General features: G+C 46.0%; 1 protein-coding gene across 1 annotated transcript in view; it reads right to left on the bottom strand.

Annotated features, from left to right (window-relative positions):
• The window catches only part of LOC106566212 (dedicator of cytokinesis protein 3), a 398,163-nt gene that overhangs the window by 151,349 nt on the left and 229,203 nt on the right, over positions 1-17,611 (bottom strand). The window contains exons 8-11 of the mRNA XM_045691962.1: positions 15,566-15,607; positions 15,170-15,330; positions 7,710-7,791; positions 7,300-7,360 (exon numbers count right to left, since the gene is read on the bottom strand). Of these exons, the coding sequence (XP_045547918.1) occupies positions 7,300-7,360; positions 7,710-7,791; positions 15,170-15,330; positions 15,566-15,607 (346 nt within the window). The remainder of the gene's footprint in view (positions 1-7,299; positions 7,361-7,709; positions 7,792-15,169; positions 15,331-15,565; positions 15,608-17,611) is intronic.

Here is a 17,611-nt window from a genome sequence, read left to right as displayed (position 1 = left end):
TACCTCAGCGGGAGATTTGGGTAGTGCTATTTGCTACCCGGAGCTATAGCCTTTCTTTTCCCCTGTTAGGGTTAGCGACATGTTCCACTTTGGAATTTTATATGTATATTTTTTTTATTTCACCTTTATTTAACCAGGTAGGCAAGTTGAGAACAAGTTCTCATTTACAACTGCGACCTGGTCAAGATAAAGCAAAGCAGTTCGACAACATACAACAACACAGAGTTACACATGGAGTAAAACAAACATACAGTCAATAATACAGTAGAAAAAAGTCTATATACAGTGTGTGCAGATGAGGTAGGATAAGGGGGGTAAAGGCAATAAATAGGCCATAGTGGTGAAGTAATTACAATACAGCAATTAAACACTGGAATGGTAGATGTGCAGAAGATGAATGTGGAAGTAGATACTGGGGTGCAAAGGAGCAAGATAAATAAATAAATAAATACAGTATGGGGATGAGGTAGGTAGATAGATGGGCTGTTTACAGGTGGTCTATGTACAGGCGCAGTGATCTGTGAGCTGCTCTGACAGCTGGTGCTTAAAGCTAGCGAGGGAGATCTGAGTCCTCACTAGAATACGTTGGGCATGGTTATATTGTTTGTTATTTTTGTGTGGTGTCCATGGAGAGCAGTTGTCTCTGGGGCCGAATTCCGTTACTTGTGACTAATGTAGATGAGTTCATTCGCGTTCCATCAGAGGAACTGTTAGAATGATCTAGTAAAGAACAGCTGTTGAAGATCGATGAACACTTCCAGGTTGAAATTAATGATAAACGTCTAAAAAATGATGGTAGGTTGATATTGAAGGCCAATCTGATGGAGAGTGGTATTCTAGAAGTTGCCACTGGGGCAGCCTCTGCCGAGGACTCGCCAACCCTCCAGCCGGCTCCCCGTTTCGCTACAATGGCCGCGCCGTCTGTTAGCCCCAGTAGTCTTTATTTTTGAACAGCAGAAAGAACTGCTTCTATTACAGCTAGAGTATGATCGTGTTAAGCTAGAGTATGATCGTGTTAAGCTAGAGTATGATCGTGTTAAGCTAGAGTATGATCGTGTTAAGCTAGAGTATGATCGTGTTAAGCAAGACTATGATCGTGTTAAGCTAGAGTATGATTGTGTTAAGCATGAAAAGGAATTGGAATTTAAACAGGATTTGGTGCACGCTAAATCAAGCTGCAACAAGAGCAGCTAGAATTGGTTAGGGAAGGAAAGCTTTCGGGGGAGAGTTTGCTTTGGGAAGGTGACCCTGATTCACCTAGGGGATGATCCTCTCTCTGTCGTGCCTCGGACACGTTGTATATATATTTGGAAACTTACGGCTGTTGCCACAATTGAATGAGAAGGACCCTGAGAAGTTATTTGCGATGTTTGAGCGTGTTGCTGACGCTAGGAGTTGGCCTGATAATGATTGCACTTTAATGTTGCAGTGTATGTTGACTGGTAAAGTGCAGGAAGCATATTCAGCTCTCTTGCGCTTTACCGACAGTGTCACCTATGTTAAGGTTAAAAAGGCTGTGTTACAGATTTACAAATTGGTTCCTAAAGGTTCACCGCTGTAACGCCCTGGCCATAGAGAGGGGTTTTTGTTCTTTATTTTGGTTAGGCCAGGGTGTTACATTGGGTGGGCGTTCTATGTTCATTTTCTATGTTGTCTGTTTCATTGATTTTGGCCGTATGGCTTCCAATCAGGCACAGCTGTTGTTGGTTGTTGCTGATTGGGAGTCACACACATAAGTGCCTGTTTTTCCGTTGGGGTTTTGTGGGTAATTGTTTCTGTTGTGTGGTTTGCACTGACAGAACTGTTGGCGTTCGTTTGTCTTATGTTCAAGTGTTTTGTATTATTAAAATTCAATATGAACACTCACCACGCTGCATCTTGGTCCCCTCTTCCAGACGATCGTTACAGAATTACCCACCAAAAACGGACCAAGCAGCGGAGGAAGGAGCTGCGCAAGGAGAAGAACCAGGAGAGGAGCTATCTGGAATTATGGACTTGGGAGGAAATCCTGGGCGGTAAAGGACCATTGGCTTAAGCTGGGGATTATCGCCGCCCGCAGTGGGAGATCGAGGCGGCGAGAGCTGAGAGGCGCTGGTATGAGGAAAGGGAGCGCAGCAGACACGAGAGGCAGCCCCAAAATATTTTTTGGGGGGGGCACACGGGGAGTGTGGCGGAACCAGGAAGGAATTCTGGGCCAACTCCCCGTGCTTACGGCAGGCAGCGTGGTACTGGTAAGGCACCGTGTTATGCTGTGAAGCGCACGGTGTCTCCAGTGCGCGTGCATAGCCCGGTGCGCTATAGGCCAGCGAGTGCCATGCGAGTGCTGCACTCGCAAGTGCCATAAGAGTGCAGGCTTCGAGCTAGGGCGGAAGGTGCCAGCTCAGCGCGTCTGGTCTCCAATGCGCCTCCTCGGTCCAGGTTATCCTGCGCCGGCGCTGCGCACTGTGTCTCCAGAGCGCTGGGAGGGCCCAGTTCGCCCAATGCCTGCGCTCCGCCCGTGCCGGGCCAAAGTGGGCATTCAGCCTGGAGAAAGCATGTCGAGCGTACATACCAGAACTCCAGTGCTCCCCCACAGCCCGGTTTATCCTGTGCCTCCTCCTCGGACCAGGCCTCCAGTGGGTCTCCCCATCCTGGTTAAGCCTGTGCAGCCTTCACGGACCAGGCCTCCAGTGGGTCTCCCCATCCTGGTCTGTCCTGTGACTCCTCCTCGGACCAGGCCTCCAGTGGGTCTCCCCATCCTTGTCAGTCCTGTGCCTGCTCAACGGACCAGGCCTCCAGTGGGTCTCGCCAGTCCAGAGCCGCCCGCCAGAGTCGCCGCCAGTCCGGAGCCGCCAGAGCCGCCCGCCAGTCCGGCACCGCCAGAGCCGCCCGCCAGTCCGGAGCCGCCAGAGCCACCCGCCTGTCCAGAGCCGCCAGAGCCGCCCGCCTGTCCGGAGCCGCCAGAGCCGCCCGCCTGTCCGACGCAGCCATCGCCGCCCGCCAGCCGGGCGCAGCCAGGGTCGCCAGCCAGCCGGGCGCAGCCATCGCCGCCCGCCAGCCGGGCGCAGCCAGGTTCGCCCGCCAGCCGGGCGCAACCAAGGTCGCCCGCCAGTCCTCCAGCGCAGCCAGGGGCTCTACCTAAGTGGGCGACGCCGAGGGTGGAGCGGAGGCCACGTCCCGCACCTGAGCCGCCGCCGTAAGAAGGCCCACCCGGACCCTCCCCTTCAGAGTCAGGTTTTGCGGCCGGAGTCCGCACCTTGAGGGGGGGGGTACTGTAACGCCCTGGCCATAGAGAGGGGTTTTTGTTCTTTATTTTGGTTAGGCCAGGGTGTTACATTGGGTGGGCATTCTATGTTAATTTTCTATGTTGTCTGTTTCATTGATTTTGGCCGTGTGGCTTCCAATCAGGCACAGCTGTTGTTGGTTGTTGCTGATTGGGAGTCACACATAAGTGCCTGTTTTTCCGTTGGGGTTTTGTGGGTAATTGTTTCTGTTAGATTATTTCCTAACAGGACTGTTTTGCTGTCGTGTTTTTGTATAGTGTTCTTACGTTAATTAAAATCATGATGAACACTAATGCCGCTGCGCCTTGGTCTACTCTCTCTCCCGACAGCCGTTACAACCGCCAATGATTTAGAAATTGATAAACATACTCATGTTGAGTTTGCGCGAGAGTTATCGTCACAGTTTAATCGCTGGTGTTCCGCCTCTGCAGTTGCATATTTCCAGGGCCAGTGTGATCAGTTTACGTTAGAGCAATTTAAGGACACAATCCCTGATCAAATAGCCACGTACATTAACAAACGAAAAGTGAAGACTCTCTGAAGCTGCGGTTTTGACGGACGAGTATGTTTTGACTCACAAAAGTGTTTTTGCAGAACCCCGTATTCGGAGTGAGTGGAGGCGTTCGGAGAGATTTGGACCTCGCTCACCGAGATACTGTGGTTCACGGGCAGAGTTTCATTCAGCTAGGGTTGAGCCTGACTCACGTGGTAAAGCTGACTTTGGTCAAGACTTTCAGGGTTCAGGTCATTGGAAAAAAGAATGTCCTGTTCTCAGGGCTAAGGGTAAATTCAGTACTCTAACGTTAGACCTAAACCGACGCCTGTCACTACGTCTCATGTCCAGGGGCGTGTGAAAGTCTCGGCTGACCCAGATTATTTACCTTTCATTACGGAGGGTTTTCTGTCTCTGTTAGGAGGTAAAGACCCAGTGCCAGTGAAGATCCTGAGGGACACAGGTGCCTCTGATTCGTTGTGTTAGAGTCTGTGTTAACCTTCTCTGCTGAGACTGATTCGGGGAATAGTGTTTAAATTAGGGGCATCGGTTTGGACACTGTCAGTTCCATTACATAAACTGATGTTGGATTGTGGACTGGTGAAAGGTGAGGTTGTTTAGGGGGGTGCGTCCTTCATTGCATATTGAGGGTATCAACGTTATCCTTGGGAATAACTTGGCTGGTGAGCGTGTATGGCCTGTCATGTCTCCATCTCTATTGCTTTCCACTAGGCCGTCGTTTGTAGGGATTCCTGATGAGAACGCACAGCGTTTCCCAGAGTGCACAGCGTTTCCCAGAGGTGTTCTCTGGGAAACGCACCCCCTAAACAACCTCGTTCTATGAGCCGTGGCGACCTGGTTACTGAGCCGTCTAACGATGATGTTACAAAGAAAACTGTCACAGTCTGTAGTCACACCACTGCTTAGTCTGTCTGTCTGTCTGTCTGTCTGTCTCTGTCTGTCTGTCTGGCTGGCTGGCTGGCTGGCTGGCTGGCTGGCTGGCTGTAGTCAGCAGCTTGTCTGCCTATCTGTAGTCACACCACTGCTTTGTCTATCTGTCTGTCTGTCTGTCTGTCTGTCTGTCTGTCTGTCTGTCTGTCTGTCTGTCTGTCTGTCTGTCTGTCTGTCTGTCTGTCTGTAGTCACAGCAGTTAGTCTCTGTCTGTAGTCACAGCAGTTAGTCTCTGTCTGTAGTCACAGCAGTTAGTCTCTGTCTGTAGTCACAACAGTTAGTCTCTATGTCTGTAGTCACAGCAGTTAGTCTCTATGTCTGTAGTCACAGCAGTTAGTCTCTATGTCTGTAGTCACAGCAGTTAGTCTCTGTCTGTAGTCACAGCAGTTAGTCTCTGTCTGTAGTCACAGCAGTTAGTCTCTCTGTCTGTAGTCACAGCAGTTAGTCTCTGTCTGTAGTCACAGCAGTTAGTCTCTATGTCTGTAGTCACTGCAGTTAGTCTCTATGTCTGTAGTCACAGCAGTTAGTCTATGTCTGTAGTCACAGCAGTTAGTCTCTCTGTCTGTAGTCACAGCAGTTAGTCTCTGTCTGTAGTCACAGCAGTTAGTCTCTGTCTGTAGTCACAGCAGTTAGTCTCTCTATCTGTAGTCACAGCAGTTAGTCTCTGTCTGTAGTCACAGCAGTTAGTCTCAATGTCTGTAGTCACAGCAGTTAGTCTCTATGTCTGTAGTCACAGCAGTTAGTCTCTATGTCTGTAGTCACATCAGTTAGTCTCTATGTCTGTAGTCACAGCAGTTAGTCTCTATGTCTGTAGTCACAGCAGTTAGTCTCTGTCTGTAGTCACAGCAGTTAGTCTCTCTGTCTGTAGTCACAGCAGTTAGCCTCTATGTCTGTAGTCACAGCAGTTAGTCTCTATGTCTGAAGTCACAGCAGTTAGTCTCTATGTCTGTAGTCACAGCAGTTAGTCTCTGTCTGTAGTCACAGTAGTTAGTCTCTATGTCTGTAGTCACAGCAGTTAGTCTCTCTGTCTGTAGTCACAGCAGTTAGTCTCTCTGTCTGTAGTCACAGCAGTTAGTCTCTCTGTCTGTAGTCACAGCAGTTAGTCTCTATGTCTGTAGTCACAGCAGTTAGTCTCTGTCTGTAGTCACAGCAGTTAGTCTCTATGTCTGTAGTCACAGCAGTTAGTCTCTATGTCTGTAGTCACAGCAGTTAGTCTCTATGTCTGTAGTCACAGCAGTTAGTCTCTGTCTGTAGTCACAGCAGTTAGTCTCTGTCTGTAGTCACAGCAGTTAGTCTCTGTCTGTAGTCACAGCAGTTAGTCTCTGTCTGTAGTCACAGCAGTTAGTCTCTCTGTCTGTAGTCACAGCAGCTAGTCTCTATGTCTGTAGTCACAGCAGTTAGTCTCTATGTCTGTAGTCACAGCAGTTAGTCTCTATGTCTGTAGTCACAGCATTTAGTCTATGTCTGTAGTCACAGCAGTTAGTCTCTCTGTCTGTAGTCACAGCAGTTAGTCTCTGTCTGTAGTCACAGCAGTTAGTCTCTATGTCTGTAGTCACAGCAGTTAGTCTCTCTGTCTGTAGTCATAGCAGTTAGTCTCAATGTCTGTAGTCACAGCAGTTAGTCTCAATGTCTGTAGTCACAGCAGTTAGTCTCTATGTCTGTAGTCACAGCAGTTAGTCACTATCTGTAGTCACAGCAGTTAGTCTCTATGTCTGTAGTCACAGCAGTTAGTCTCTGTCTGTAGTCACAGCAGTTAGTCTCTCTGTCTGTAGTCACAGCAGTTAGTCTCTCTGTCTGTAGTCACAGCAGTTAGTCTCTGTCTGTAGTCACAGCAGTTAGTCTCTGTCTGTAGTCACAGCAGTTAGTCTCTCTGTCTGTAGTCACATCAGTTAGTCTCTCTGTCTGTAGTCACATCAGTTAGTCTCTCTGTCTGTAGTCACAGCAGTTAGTCTCTCTGTCTGTAGTCACAGCAGTTATTCTCTCTGTCTGTAGTCACAGCAGTTAGTCTCTGTCTGTAGTCACAGCAGTTAGTCTCAATGTCTGTAGTCACAGCAGTTAGTCTCTCTGTCTGTAGTCACAGCAGTTAGTCTCTCTGTCTGTAGTCACAGTAGTTAGTCTCTCTGTCTGTAGTCACAGCAGTTAGTCTCTCTGTCTGTAGTCACAGCAGTTAGTCTCTATGTCTGTAGTCACAGCAGTTAGTCTCTCTGTCTGTAGTCACAGCAGTTAGTCTCTGTCTGTAGTCACAGCAGTTAGTCTCTATGTCTGTAGTCACAGCAGTTAGTCTCTATGTCTGTAGTCACAGCAGTTAGTCTCTCTGTCTGTAGTCACAGCAGTTAGTCTCTCTGTCTGTAGTCACATGTGCTCATGCTTTGTATAAAAGCTGTAATTTGGGCTCAAAGGTGGACTGTTCTCCACATTCAGAGCCAGCCAAGGAAAGATAACACATAAGTTACATGAGGCCACTTAGGATGTTGCTGGCCTTGCAGGAGGAGAGGGGCATCCCTCCTAAGCCTATTTCCTTTAATGAAACAGATGCACCATAGTGCTTTACTCTCACTGAGACCAAATGAAATTCTAGACATCATGTCTTACCAGTTCTGATGACTTGGGAAACGATATACAGGTCCCGCTTCATGTCCTTATTGCTTAGATCCTGCAGAGTAAAGTTAAATACATTAGTTAGTTGTGTAAGGGGTGATAAAGGCCAGAGTAAACAGTTAAATACATTAGTTAGTTGTGTAAGGGGTGATAAAGGCCAGAGTAAACAGTTAAATACATTAGTTAGTTGTGTAAGGGGTGATAAAGGCCAGAGTAAACAGTTAAATACATTAGTTAGTTGTGTAAGGGGTGATAAAGGCCAGAGTAAAGAGGTAAATACATTAGTTAGTCATGTAAGAGACGATAAAGCCAATAACCATTACGGAAACTATTGTTTGATGATCACATAAATGTTGATTGTGATGCTATTGGGGTGGAGGGGGAAGGGTGTCTGGTGAGCTCACCGTGAAGAGAGCACACAGTCGGTCAACCTTTTCTGGATTTTTGGGACCTCCATTCTTGTTCAGTCTGACCATAAACTTCTCACTGAAATAAGAAAGAAAAACTACTGTTGCTGCATTTCCAAGCAATTTCTGCGATGGGATGTCAAGTCACACTATTTAGAATCCGCCAGTACACACTTTGGATTCGAACAGTCATTGGCCAGAAAACAAAAACAAAAAAACATGCAGTATAATACAATACAAAATACATTTTCTAAACCAAACCATTATCGCATCGCAAAGATAGAGACCATCTAAGGATAGCAGCATATTACATGACATATTATAGGGGCAAACTGCAACAATAACAAAGGGCCACCCACCCACTGATTTGGTAAACATTTATGGGATAGGTCTGGAGAAATGTAACCACTCTCAAACTCACAGACAGAGCTATGGATACAAGGACTGACCATACATGATATCAACATTATAGTCTTAACTAGGGATGTGAAAAAGGTAAACATTTTCTTAACATTTTAAACTGCCTATTTTTTACTGCCTTAAAAAAAAAAAAACGTTTTAACGATAAGAAAAAAACAGAAGATGATGTGAATTCACAATTCAGATAATGGTCCTGTTAATGACCACTAGGGGGCAGTGCAGTTCATTCTACCTCAGTCCTGGCTACCAGACAGCGCTCCCCTTACTGCTGTCCCCCACCCACTCAGCAACCATGGTAGTTATGCTGTTTGAGGTTCTCTGCTGTGGGCTTCTCTTCCATGTTCCCAGTTGTCATGACATGGGACTTCCTGTCCCACTTCTCACCAATGTGATAGCTGGTAGCAGTGACGTATGACAGCGTGTTCATAGACGTCCAACAATCTGTTGTTACGTCTGGTGTTTGAGAGATCGCGCTTTGCACGATTTCTCCATCCGTGGCCGTCACGGTTTATCGACATGGCATCTTGTATTGTGTGTGTAAATATGACATCAGGGTGTTGAAGCCCACATCCTCTCATAGACATTACAACATCAGGGTGTTGAAGCCCACATCCTCTCATAGACATTAAAACACCCGGGTGTTGAAGCCCACATCCTCTCATAGACATTAAAACATCTGGGTGTTGAAGCCCACATCCTCTCATAGACAGTAAAACATCAGGGTGTTGAAGCCCACATCCTCTCATAGACAGTAAAACATCAGGGCGTTGAAGTCCACATCCTCTCATAGACAGTAAAACCAGCAGATGGTAATGAAGTCCTCCTAGTGGTCATTAACAGGACCATTGTCTGAATTGTGAATTCACATCATTTTATGTTTATTTTTTATTTTTATTGTTTAAACATTTAAACGTTAAGAAAATGTTTATATTTGACACATCCCTAGCACACACATATACACACACGCACACATACACTCACACACACAAACAGTAACACACACACGCACACACACACACAGACAGAAACACACACACACGCCAACACTGTATGCAACCGTTTGACTCAGAGGGGGGCATGATGCTGTCAGAAGGGGCTATGTCTTTCTGTTTTATAGTTGTATATTTTGTCTGATGTCTGCATGTGTGCGGCTCCTCAATGACTCACAGAAAGCAAAGACATCTAAAAGAAGACGATACCCATGAAGTACTATCTTTATCTATACTCAGCAGATATTGTTGGGTCCAATAAGGACAATGTCACGCCCTGACCGTAGAGATCCTTATTATTCTCTATGTTTGGTTAGGTCAGGGTGTGACTCGGGTGGGGAAGTCTATGTTTTCTATTTCTTTGTTTTTGGCCGAGTGTGGTTCCCAATCAGAGGCAGCTGTCTATCGTTGTCTCTGATTGGGGATCATATATAAATGGTCATTTTCCTTTTGGGTTTTGTGGGATCTTGTTTTCTGTTTAGTGTCCGTGCCTGATAGAGCTGTACGCTTTCGTTTTCACCTTTTTGTATTTTGTTTAAGTGTTTTGTGAATAAAAGAATCATGAACACTTTCCACGCTGCGCTTTGGTCTACTATTCCTACCACCAACGAGAGTCGTTACAGACAAACCATCATCAGATTATAAATATGTTGGGTCCAGAAAGGACAAACTATCATCAGATTATAAACATGTTGGGTCCACTAAAGACAAACTATCATCAGATTATAAATATGTTGGGTCCATAAGGACAAACTATCATCAGATTATAAACATGTTGGGTCCACTAAGGACAAACCATCATCAGATTATAAATATGTTGGGTCCACTAAGGACAAACTATCATCAGATTATAAACATGTTGGGTCCACTAAGGACAAACCATCATCAGATTATAAACATGTTGGGTCCATAAGGACAAACCATCATCAGATTATAAACATGTTGGGTCCAGAAAGGACAAACTATCATCAGATTATAAATATGTTGGGTCCACTAAGGACAAACTATCATCAGATTATAAACATGTTGGGTCCACTAAGGACAAACCATCATCAGATTATAAACATGTTGGGTCCAGAAAGGACAAACCATCATCAGATTATAAATATGTTGGGTCCACTAAGGACAAACTATCATCAGATTATAAACATGTTGGGTCCACTAAGGACAAACTATCATCAGATTATAAACATGTTGGGTCCACTAAGGACAAACTATCATCAGATTATAAATATGTTGGGTCCACTAAGGACAAACTATCATCAGATTATAAACATGTTGGGTCCACTAAGGACAAACCATCATCAGATTATAAACATGTTGGGTCCACTAAGGACAAACTATCATCAGATTATAAACATGTTGGGTCCACTAAGGACAAACCATCATCAGATTATAAACATGTTGGGTCCACTAAGGACAAACTATCATCAGATTATAAACATGTTGGGTCCATAAGGACAAACTATCATCAGATTATAAACATGTTGGGTCCACTAAGGACAAACTATCATCAGATTATAAACATGTTGGGTCCACTAAGGACAAACCATCATCAGATTATAAACATGTTGGGTCCACTAAGGACAAACTATCATCAGATTATAAACATGTTGGGTCCACTAAGGACAAACCATCATCAGATTATAAACATGTTGGGTCCATAAGGACAAACCATCATCAGATTATAAACATGTTGGGTCCACTAAGGACAAACTATCATCAGTGAATCAGTTCCTCTCACAGAGGGGAACAAAATATGAAATGGTATATCTGCAGGAAATATGTGTAGAGGATTCAGTTTCAAACGACTCTATTTTAAGTGGAATGATATTGTGAATATAGGAATAGAGTTTACGGTAACTGTACCCAACCCGAGCGAGGTGGTAAAAGAGCCAGCCCAATCAGCGTCCTGGGGTTATAGACCGTAGAGTAACGTCTCCTCCTAGATAGCAGGTAGTAGTTAAAACCCCTTTTCTACCCAGTCATCTCCACATGATCATTTCTACTTCCTTGTTCTATCCAAATGTTTGATGGGCCATTGCTCTAAATACGACAGCTTCTTTTTTTGTCGAACAATTGCTACTCCAGGTGCAAGTACCAGCCATAAATGTTAATAACATACTTATAGTTTGAACTATCACTCTGAGGTAGCTAGCAGGTGCTTAGCCAGAGATCCTAACAGAAACAAAAAGATTTAGCAACCGCTCCTGCGGTGCAATAAGTTAATAACAAACGTATAGTTTGAATTAGCACTCTGACGTAGCTACTAGCTAGCAGGTGCTTAGCCAGGATACTAAATAGAAATAGTTTCAAGTCCTCTAAGGTAGTTGGCTGGTGCTTTGTCAAGCTGAGGTATGGATATCCTAACAGACACATGGAGAATCTCTCATCCCAGGGGAGATGAGCTGTAGGTAATATGATACAGAGTCCCAGGCGCCATCTGAAATGTAACTCAGTAAAATCTTTGAAATGTTTGCATGTCGTGTTTATATTTTTGATCAGTGTACTTCTGCTAAACTGTCTATAATTATTTTTTGAATGGTTGTTACATTGTCCAGAAGGAATGCATTTGGTTGGATGATTTATACCATGTGTATCCTGTACATACGACTAATACAACTTGAAACCCATGGACAGGTTGTGAGTGGGAGGGACTGCCTGAGATGCTGGTGAAATGATAGATATTTGACAAGGAAAGATCTCCTTCAGCCCACATTTATTTAAATATGCCTCCTTGGTAACGAAGTCTCCTTGGTAACTACTGCAGCTCCTTTGGTCTCCAGGCGTACCTCCTCTAGTGTTCCTAGGTTCTACTGTGTTACCATAAAACAGGTCCCCCCCTACAACATAAACTTCTACTGGGTTCTGTGACGATGATATGCACCATGTCAATATTTTCAGTGGGATGATTTAGTGTGATCTTCGCAGTGACGGAATCCATTTTAAAATATATCCCTCAGAACAGAGGCTGCCACGCACACACACACACACACACACACACACACACACACACACACACACACACACACACACACACACACACACACACACACACACACACACACACACACACACACACACACACACACACACACATACATATGTATTTGCCTCTTGTTACCTGAGCTAAATGTCAGACCCAGTAGCTAGGAGATGATAATACCAGACAACAGGTTATCAAGGTCAAACCAGCTGGACAGCTTTCCTCTGCCTGACCGCTGTGTGTGTGTGTGTGTGTGTGTGTGTGTGTGTGTGTGTGTGTGTGTGTGTGTGTGTGTGTGTGTGTGTGTGTGTGTGTGTGTGTGTGTGTGTGTGTGTGTGTGTGTGTGATGAACGGCAGAGCCTGCTGCTCGTCTAAATGTGGGGAGAAAGAAGGACAGAGCCTGAGGAAGGAGGGAGATAATGAGACCCTTTCATCCCGGGCCTCCTGTCCGTCTCCTCTCTGTCCCCTCTCTGTCTCCCCCTGTCTCCTCTCTGTCCTCCCCTTGTCTCCTGTCTGTCTCCCCCTGTCTGCTCTCTGTCTCCTCTCTGTCTCCTCTCTGTCTCCCCCTGTCTCCTCTCTGCCTCCTCTCTGTCTCATTCTGTCTCCTCTCTGTCTCCCCCGTCTCCTCTCTGTCTCCCCCTGTCTCCTTTCTGTCTCCTCATGTCTCCTCACTGTCTCCTCTCTGTCTCCTCTCTGTCTCCTCTCTGTCTCCTTCTGTCTCCTCTCTGCCTTCTCTCTGTCTCCCCCTGTCTCCTTTCTGTCTCCTCATGTCTCCTCATGTCTCCTCACTGTCTCCTCTCTGTCTCCTCACTGTCTCCTTCTGTCTCCTCTCTGCCTTCTCTATGTCTCCCCCTGTGTCCTCTCTGTCTCCTCTCTGTCTCCTCTCTGGCTCCCCCTGTCTCCTCTCTGCCTCCCCCTGTCTCTCTCTGTCTCCTCTCTGTCTCCTCTCTGGCTCCCCATGTCTCCTCTCTGCCTCCCCCTGTCTCCTCTCTGTCTCCTTCTGTCTCCTCTCTGTCTTCCCCTGTCAGTGTTAATTGCCTGTCTCCCCAAAGAAGGAAGTGCTCAGTAGAGCTGCACTATCCAGCTGTGTGACACATTCCATGTTACACACACACACACACACACTCACACTCACACACACACACACACACACACACACACACACACACACACACACACACACACACACACACACACACATCCTTCTCTACATCAGTGTCATTATACACATTAGCTATTCATTATGTTTTATGATAATTAAAACAACCATACATTATTTATCAGTCTCATTAACAAAGCTATTGATAAATCATTAGTTCTTTACTGTACAGATGGTTCAACATCATGGACTAACTGTCACGTAAATGTACACCGAATTACATCCTTAGCGAATGCTAAGTACTTAACTGTCGCTAATGTAAACCTAAAAAAAAATTGACAAAATTCAATAATTCCATATATAAACACTGTGATATTGACAGGGACCGTTTTCATCCGCTAATGACTCAGATCTGGAGCAAGTGTTTATCTAGTCTGAATACATGCTGTCAGATGAGAGACAGTGTTCCCTAACCTGACCATATTACCACTCCATCCATCTGCTTTCCCTCCTTTTGGTCAGTATGTGACTAGGCTAGTAGGGCTCCCCGAGTGGCGCAGCGGTCGAAGTGCGTCACTACAAACACCCTGGTTCAAAGCCAGGCTGTATCACAACCGGCCGTGATTGGGGAGTACCATAGGGCTGTGCACAATTGGCCGGTGTAGGTGGTCAGTGTAAATATGAATTTTTTCTTAATTGACTTGCCTGGTTAAATAAATAATGGTTAAATAAATAATGGTTAAATAAATAAATAAAGGTTAAATAAATAAAGGTTCAATAAATAAAAGTTGGATAAATAAAGGATAAATTAATAAAGGATAAATAAATAAAGGTTAAATAATGGTTAAATAAATAAATAAAGGTTAAATAAATAAAGGTTCAATAAATAAAAGTTGGATAAATAAAGGATAAATTAATAAAGGATAAATAAATAAAGGTTAAATAAAGGTTAAAATAAGCTGTCCCGGTGACCCCAACCATTAGCATTTAGCACACAACTGTAGCAATCTCCCCACCTGATATGCTAGCTGTGTTAGCCCGCAGAGCTAAAGCCTAACGGTAGTTTATCAAACCAGCTACGTCACACACCTAGAAAGTCTACAATCCCTGATCTGATTCCCCTCCCTGAGGTCGTAGAGAGAGAAGAAGAAGATGTCTGTGTCTTCTCCCATGTTAAACAGACCCAAACCATTAGCATTATAGTAGCTGCTATATAGTAGCCTGTCTTTACCTGATCTGATTCCCCTCCCTGAGGTCGTAGAGAGAGAAGAAGATGTCTGTGTCTTCTCCCATGTTAAACAGACCCAAACCATTAGCATTATAGTAGCTGCTATATAGTAGCCTGTCTTTACCTGATCTGATTCCCCTCCCTGAGGTCGTAGAGAGAGAAGAAGAAAATGTCTGTGTCTTCTCCCATGTTAAACAGACCCAAACCATTAGCATTATAGTAGCTGCTATATAGTAGCCTGTCTTTACCTGATCTGATTCCCCTCCCTGAGGTCGTAGAGAGAGAAGAAGATGTCTGTGTCTTCTCCCATGTTAAACAGACCCAAACCATTAGCATTATAGTAGCTGCTATATAGTAGCCTGTCTTTACCTGATCTGATTCCCCTCCCTGAGGTCGTAGAGAGAGAAGAAGATGTCTGTGTCTTCTCCCATGTTAAACAGACCCAAACCATTAACATTATAGTAGCTGCTATATAGTAGCCTGTCTTTACCTGATCTGATTCCCCTCCCTGAGGTCGTAGAGAGAGAAGAAGATGTCTGTGTCTTCTCCCATGTTAAACAGACCCAAACCATTAGCATTATAGTAGCTGCTATATAGTAGCCTGTCTTTACCTGATCTGATTCCCCTCCCTGAGGTCGTAGAGAGAGAAGAAGAAGATGTCTGTGTCTTCTCCCATGTTAAACAGACCCAAACCATTAGCATTATAGTAGCTGCTATATAGTAGCCTGTCTTTACCTGATCTGATTCCCCTCCCTGAGGTCGTAGAGAGAGAAGAAGATGTCTGTGTCTTCTCCCATGGTGTTGTAGGTGAAGCTCTTCAGGCTGATGAACAGGTGGTGAGGGACGGGGATAGAGCAGGGCTCTCCACCGTGACCCCGACGCACACCGTCACCCTGCTGGGGATGAGACACAACACACAGCCCTGGAGGTTAGGTCTACTGTCGGCCACGCTGGGTCCTTATCATCATGAGTAGGGTTAACTCAGAGTCTGTATAATATCAAAAGACGTGATAATAATCCACTTAATATCTGATGAACAATAAACATTGGTTTATTAAACAAAAGTTCCACATTGTGATGGTAATCGTCATGCAGTACTGACAGCGTGTGACTGCTGAGAGTATGATCTACCTGGGTTGTGCTTTGCTGGACACTGTGTCTGCTGGACAGATGCTGCAGCAACGAGAGAGAGAGAGAGAGAGAGAGAGAGAGAGAGCAGAAAGGCAGAGAGAGAGAGGCAGAGAGAGAGAGAGCGAGAGAGACAGAGAGGCAGAGAGAGAGAGGCAGAGAGAGAGAGAGAGAGAGAGAGAGACAGAGAGGCAGAGAAAGAGAGAGAGAGAGAGAGAGAGAGAGAGAGAGACAGAGAGAGAGACAGAGAGAGAGACAGAGAGACAGAGAGAGAGAGAGAGAGAGAGAGAGAGAGAGAGAGACAGAGAGAGAGAGGCAGAGAGAGGGAGAGAGAGAGAGAGAGAGAGAGAGAGAGAGAGACAGAGAGAGAGAGAGCCAGAGAGAGAGAGAGAGAGAGAGAGAGAGAGAGGCAGAAAGAGAGAGAGAGAGAGAGAGAGAGAGAGACAGAGAGAGAGACAGAGAGAGAGACAGAGAGACAGAGAGAGAGAGAGAGAGAGACAGAGAGAGAGACAGAGAGAGAGACAGAGAGACAGAGAGAGAGAGAGAGAGAGAGAGAGAGAGAGAGAGAGAGAGACAGAAAGGCAGAGAGAGAGAGGCAGAGAGAGAGAGAGCGAGAGAGACAGAGAGGCAGAGAAAGAGAGAGAGAGAGAGAGAGAGAGAGAGACAGAGAGAGAGACAGAGAGAGAGACAGAGAGACAGAGAGAGAGAGAGAGAGAGAGAGAGAGAGACAGAGAGAGAGAGAGGCAGAGAGAGAGAGAGAGAGAGAGAGAGAGACAGACAGAGAGAGAGAGGCAGAGAGAGAGAGGCAGAGAGAGAGAGAGGCAGAAAGAGAGAGAGAGAGACAGAGCGAGAGAGAGAGAGAGAGAGAGAGAGAGAGAGAGAGAGAGATCATCAGTTAGTCAAGTGTCTAGTTTCTTACAGCGGAGCAGAACTAAACTGTGGTTGACTATCATGGCTGTCTGTGGAGAACAGTGGAGCATTGTGGGTATGAGGCAGTACGAGGGGGGGGGCAGTCTGAAAAGCTGAATCATCTCTCTGAAAAGAATACTGAAATAGAATGAACAGACTTTAAACCAACAGTTCATAGTAATGTGTTGAACGATGCCAGTACGGTATAAACACAGGGGACAGGTAATGTATTATATATCATAGATGTATCCTTCATAGAGCCATACTGATATAAAGAGAGTCAAAGACTTCAATGTGTTTTGTCTGGCTCATCTGACTGTCTCTCTGAGAGTGTTGAGAAAAGATCCATAGGGAACTGCATCAGCCAAACAACTCCTGGCCTGCCGTGTTCCCCCCTACCCTCTCTACCCTCCCTATCCTCTCTACCCTCTCTACCCTCTCTACCTCCATCCCTACCCTCTCTACCTCCATCCCTACCCTCCCTACCCTCTCTACCCCCTCTCCCCCCTCTCCCTCAATCCCTACCCTCTTTACCCTCCCCACCCTCTCTACCTCCATCCCTACCCTCCCTATCCTCTCTACCTCCATCCCTACCCTCTCTACCCTCCCTACCCTCTCTACCCTCTCTACCCTCCCTACCTCCAACCCTACCCTCTCTACCTCCATCCCTACCCTCTCTACCTCCATCCCTATCCTCTCTACCTCCATCCATACCCTCTCTACCTCCATCCCTATCCTCTCTACCCTCCCTACCCTCTCTACCTCCATCCCTACCCTCTCAAACCCTCCCTACCCTCTCTACCTCCATCCCTACCCTCTCTACCTCCATCCCTACCCTCTCTACCCTCCCTACCCTCTCTACCCTTCCTCCCTCTACCTCCATCCCTACCCTCCCTACCCTCTCTACCTCCATCCCTACCCACCCTACCCTCTCTACCTCCATCCCTACCCTCTCTACCCTCTCTACCTCCATCCCTACCCTCTCTACCTCCATCCCTACCCTCTCTACCCTCTCTACCTCCATCCCTACCCTCTCTACCTCCATCCCTACCCTCTCTACCCTCTCTACCTCCATCCCTACCCTCTCTACCTCCATCCCTACCCTCTCTACCCTCTCTACCTCCATCCCTACCCTCCCTA

Source organism: Salmo salar, chromosome ssa12, assembly GCF_905237065.1.
Source record: "Salmo salar chromosome ssa12, Ssal_v3.1, whole genome shotgun sequence".
In the NCBI taxonomy this organism is placed as follows: domain Eukaryota; kingdom Metazoa; phylum Chordata; class Actinopteri; order Salmoniformes; family Salmonidae; genus Salmo; species Salmo salar.
The sequence above is the reverse complement of the archived record's forward strand: the minus strand, read 5'-3'. Positions and strand labels throughout refer to the sequence as shown.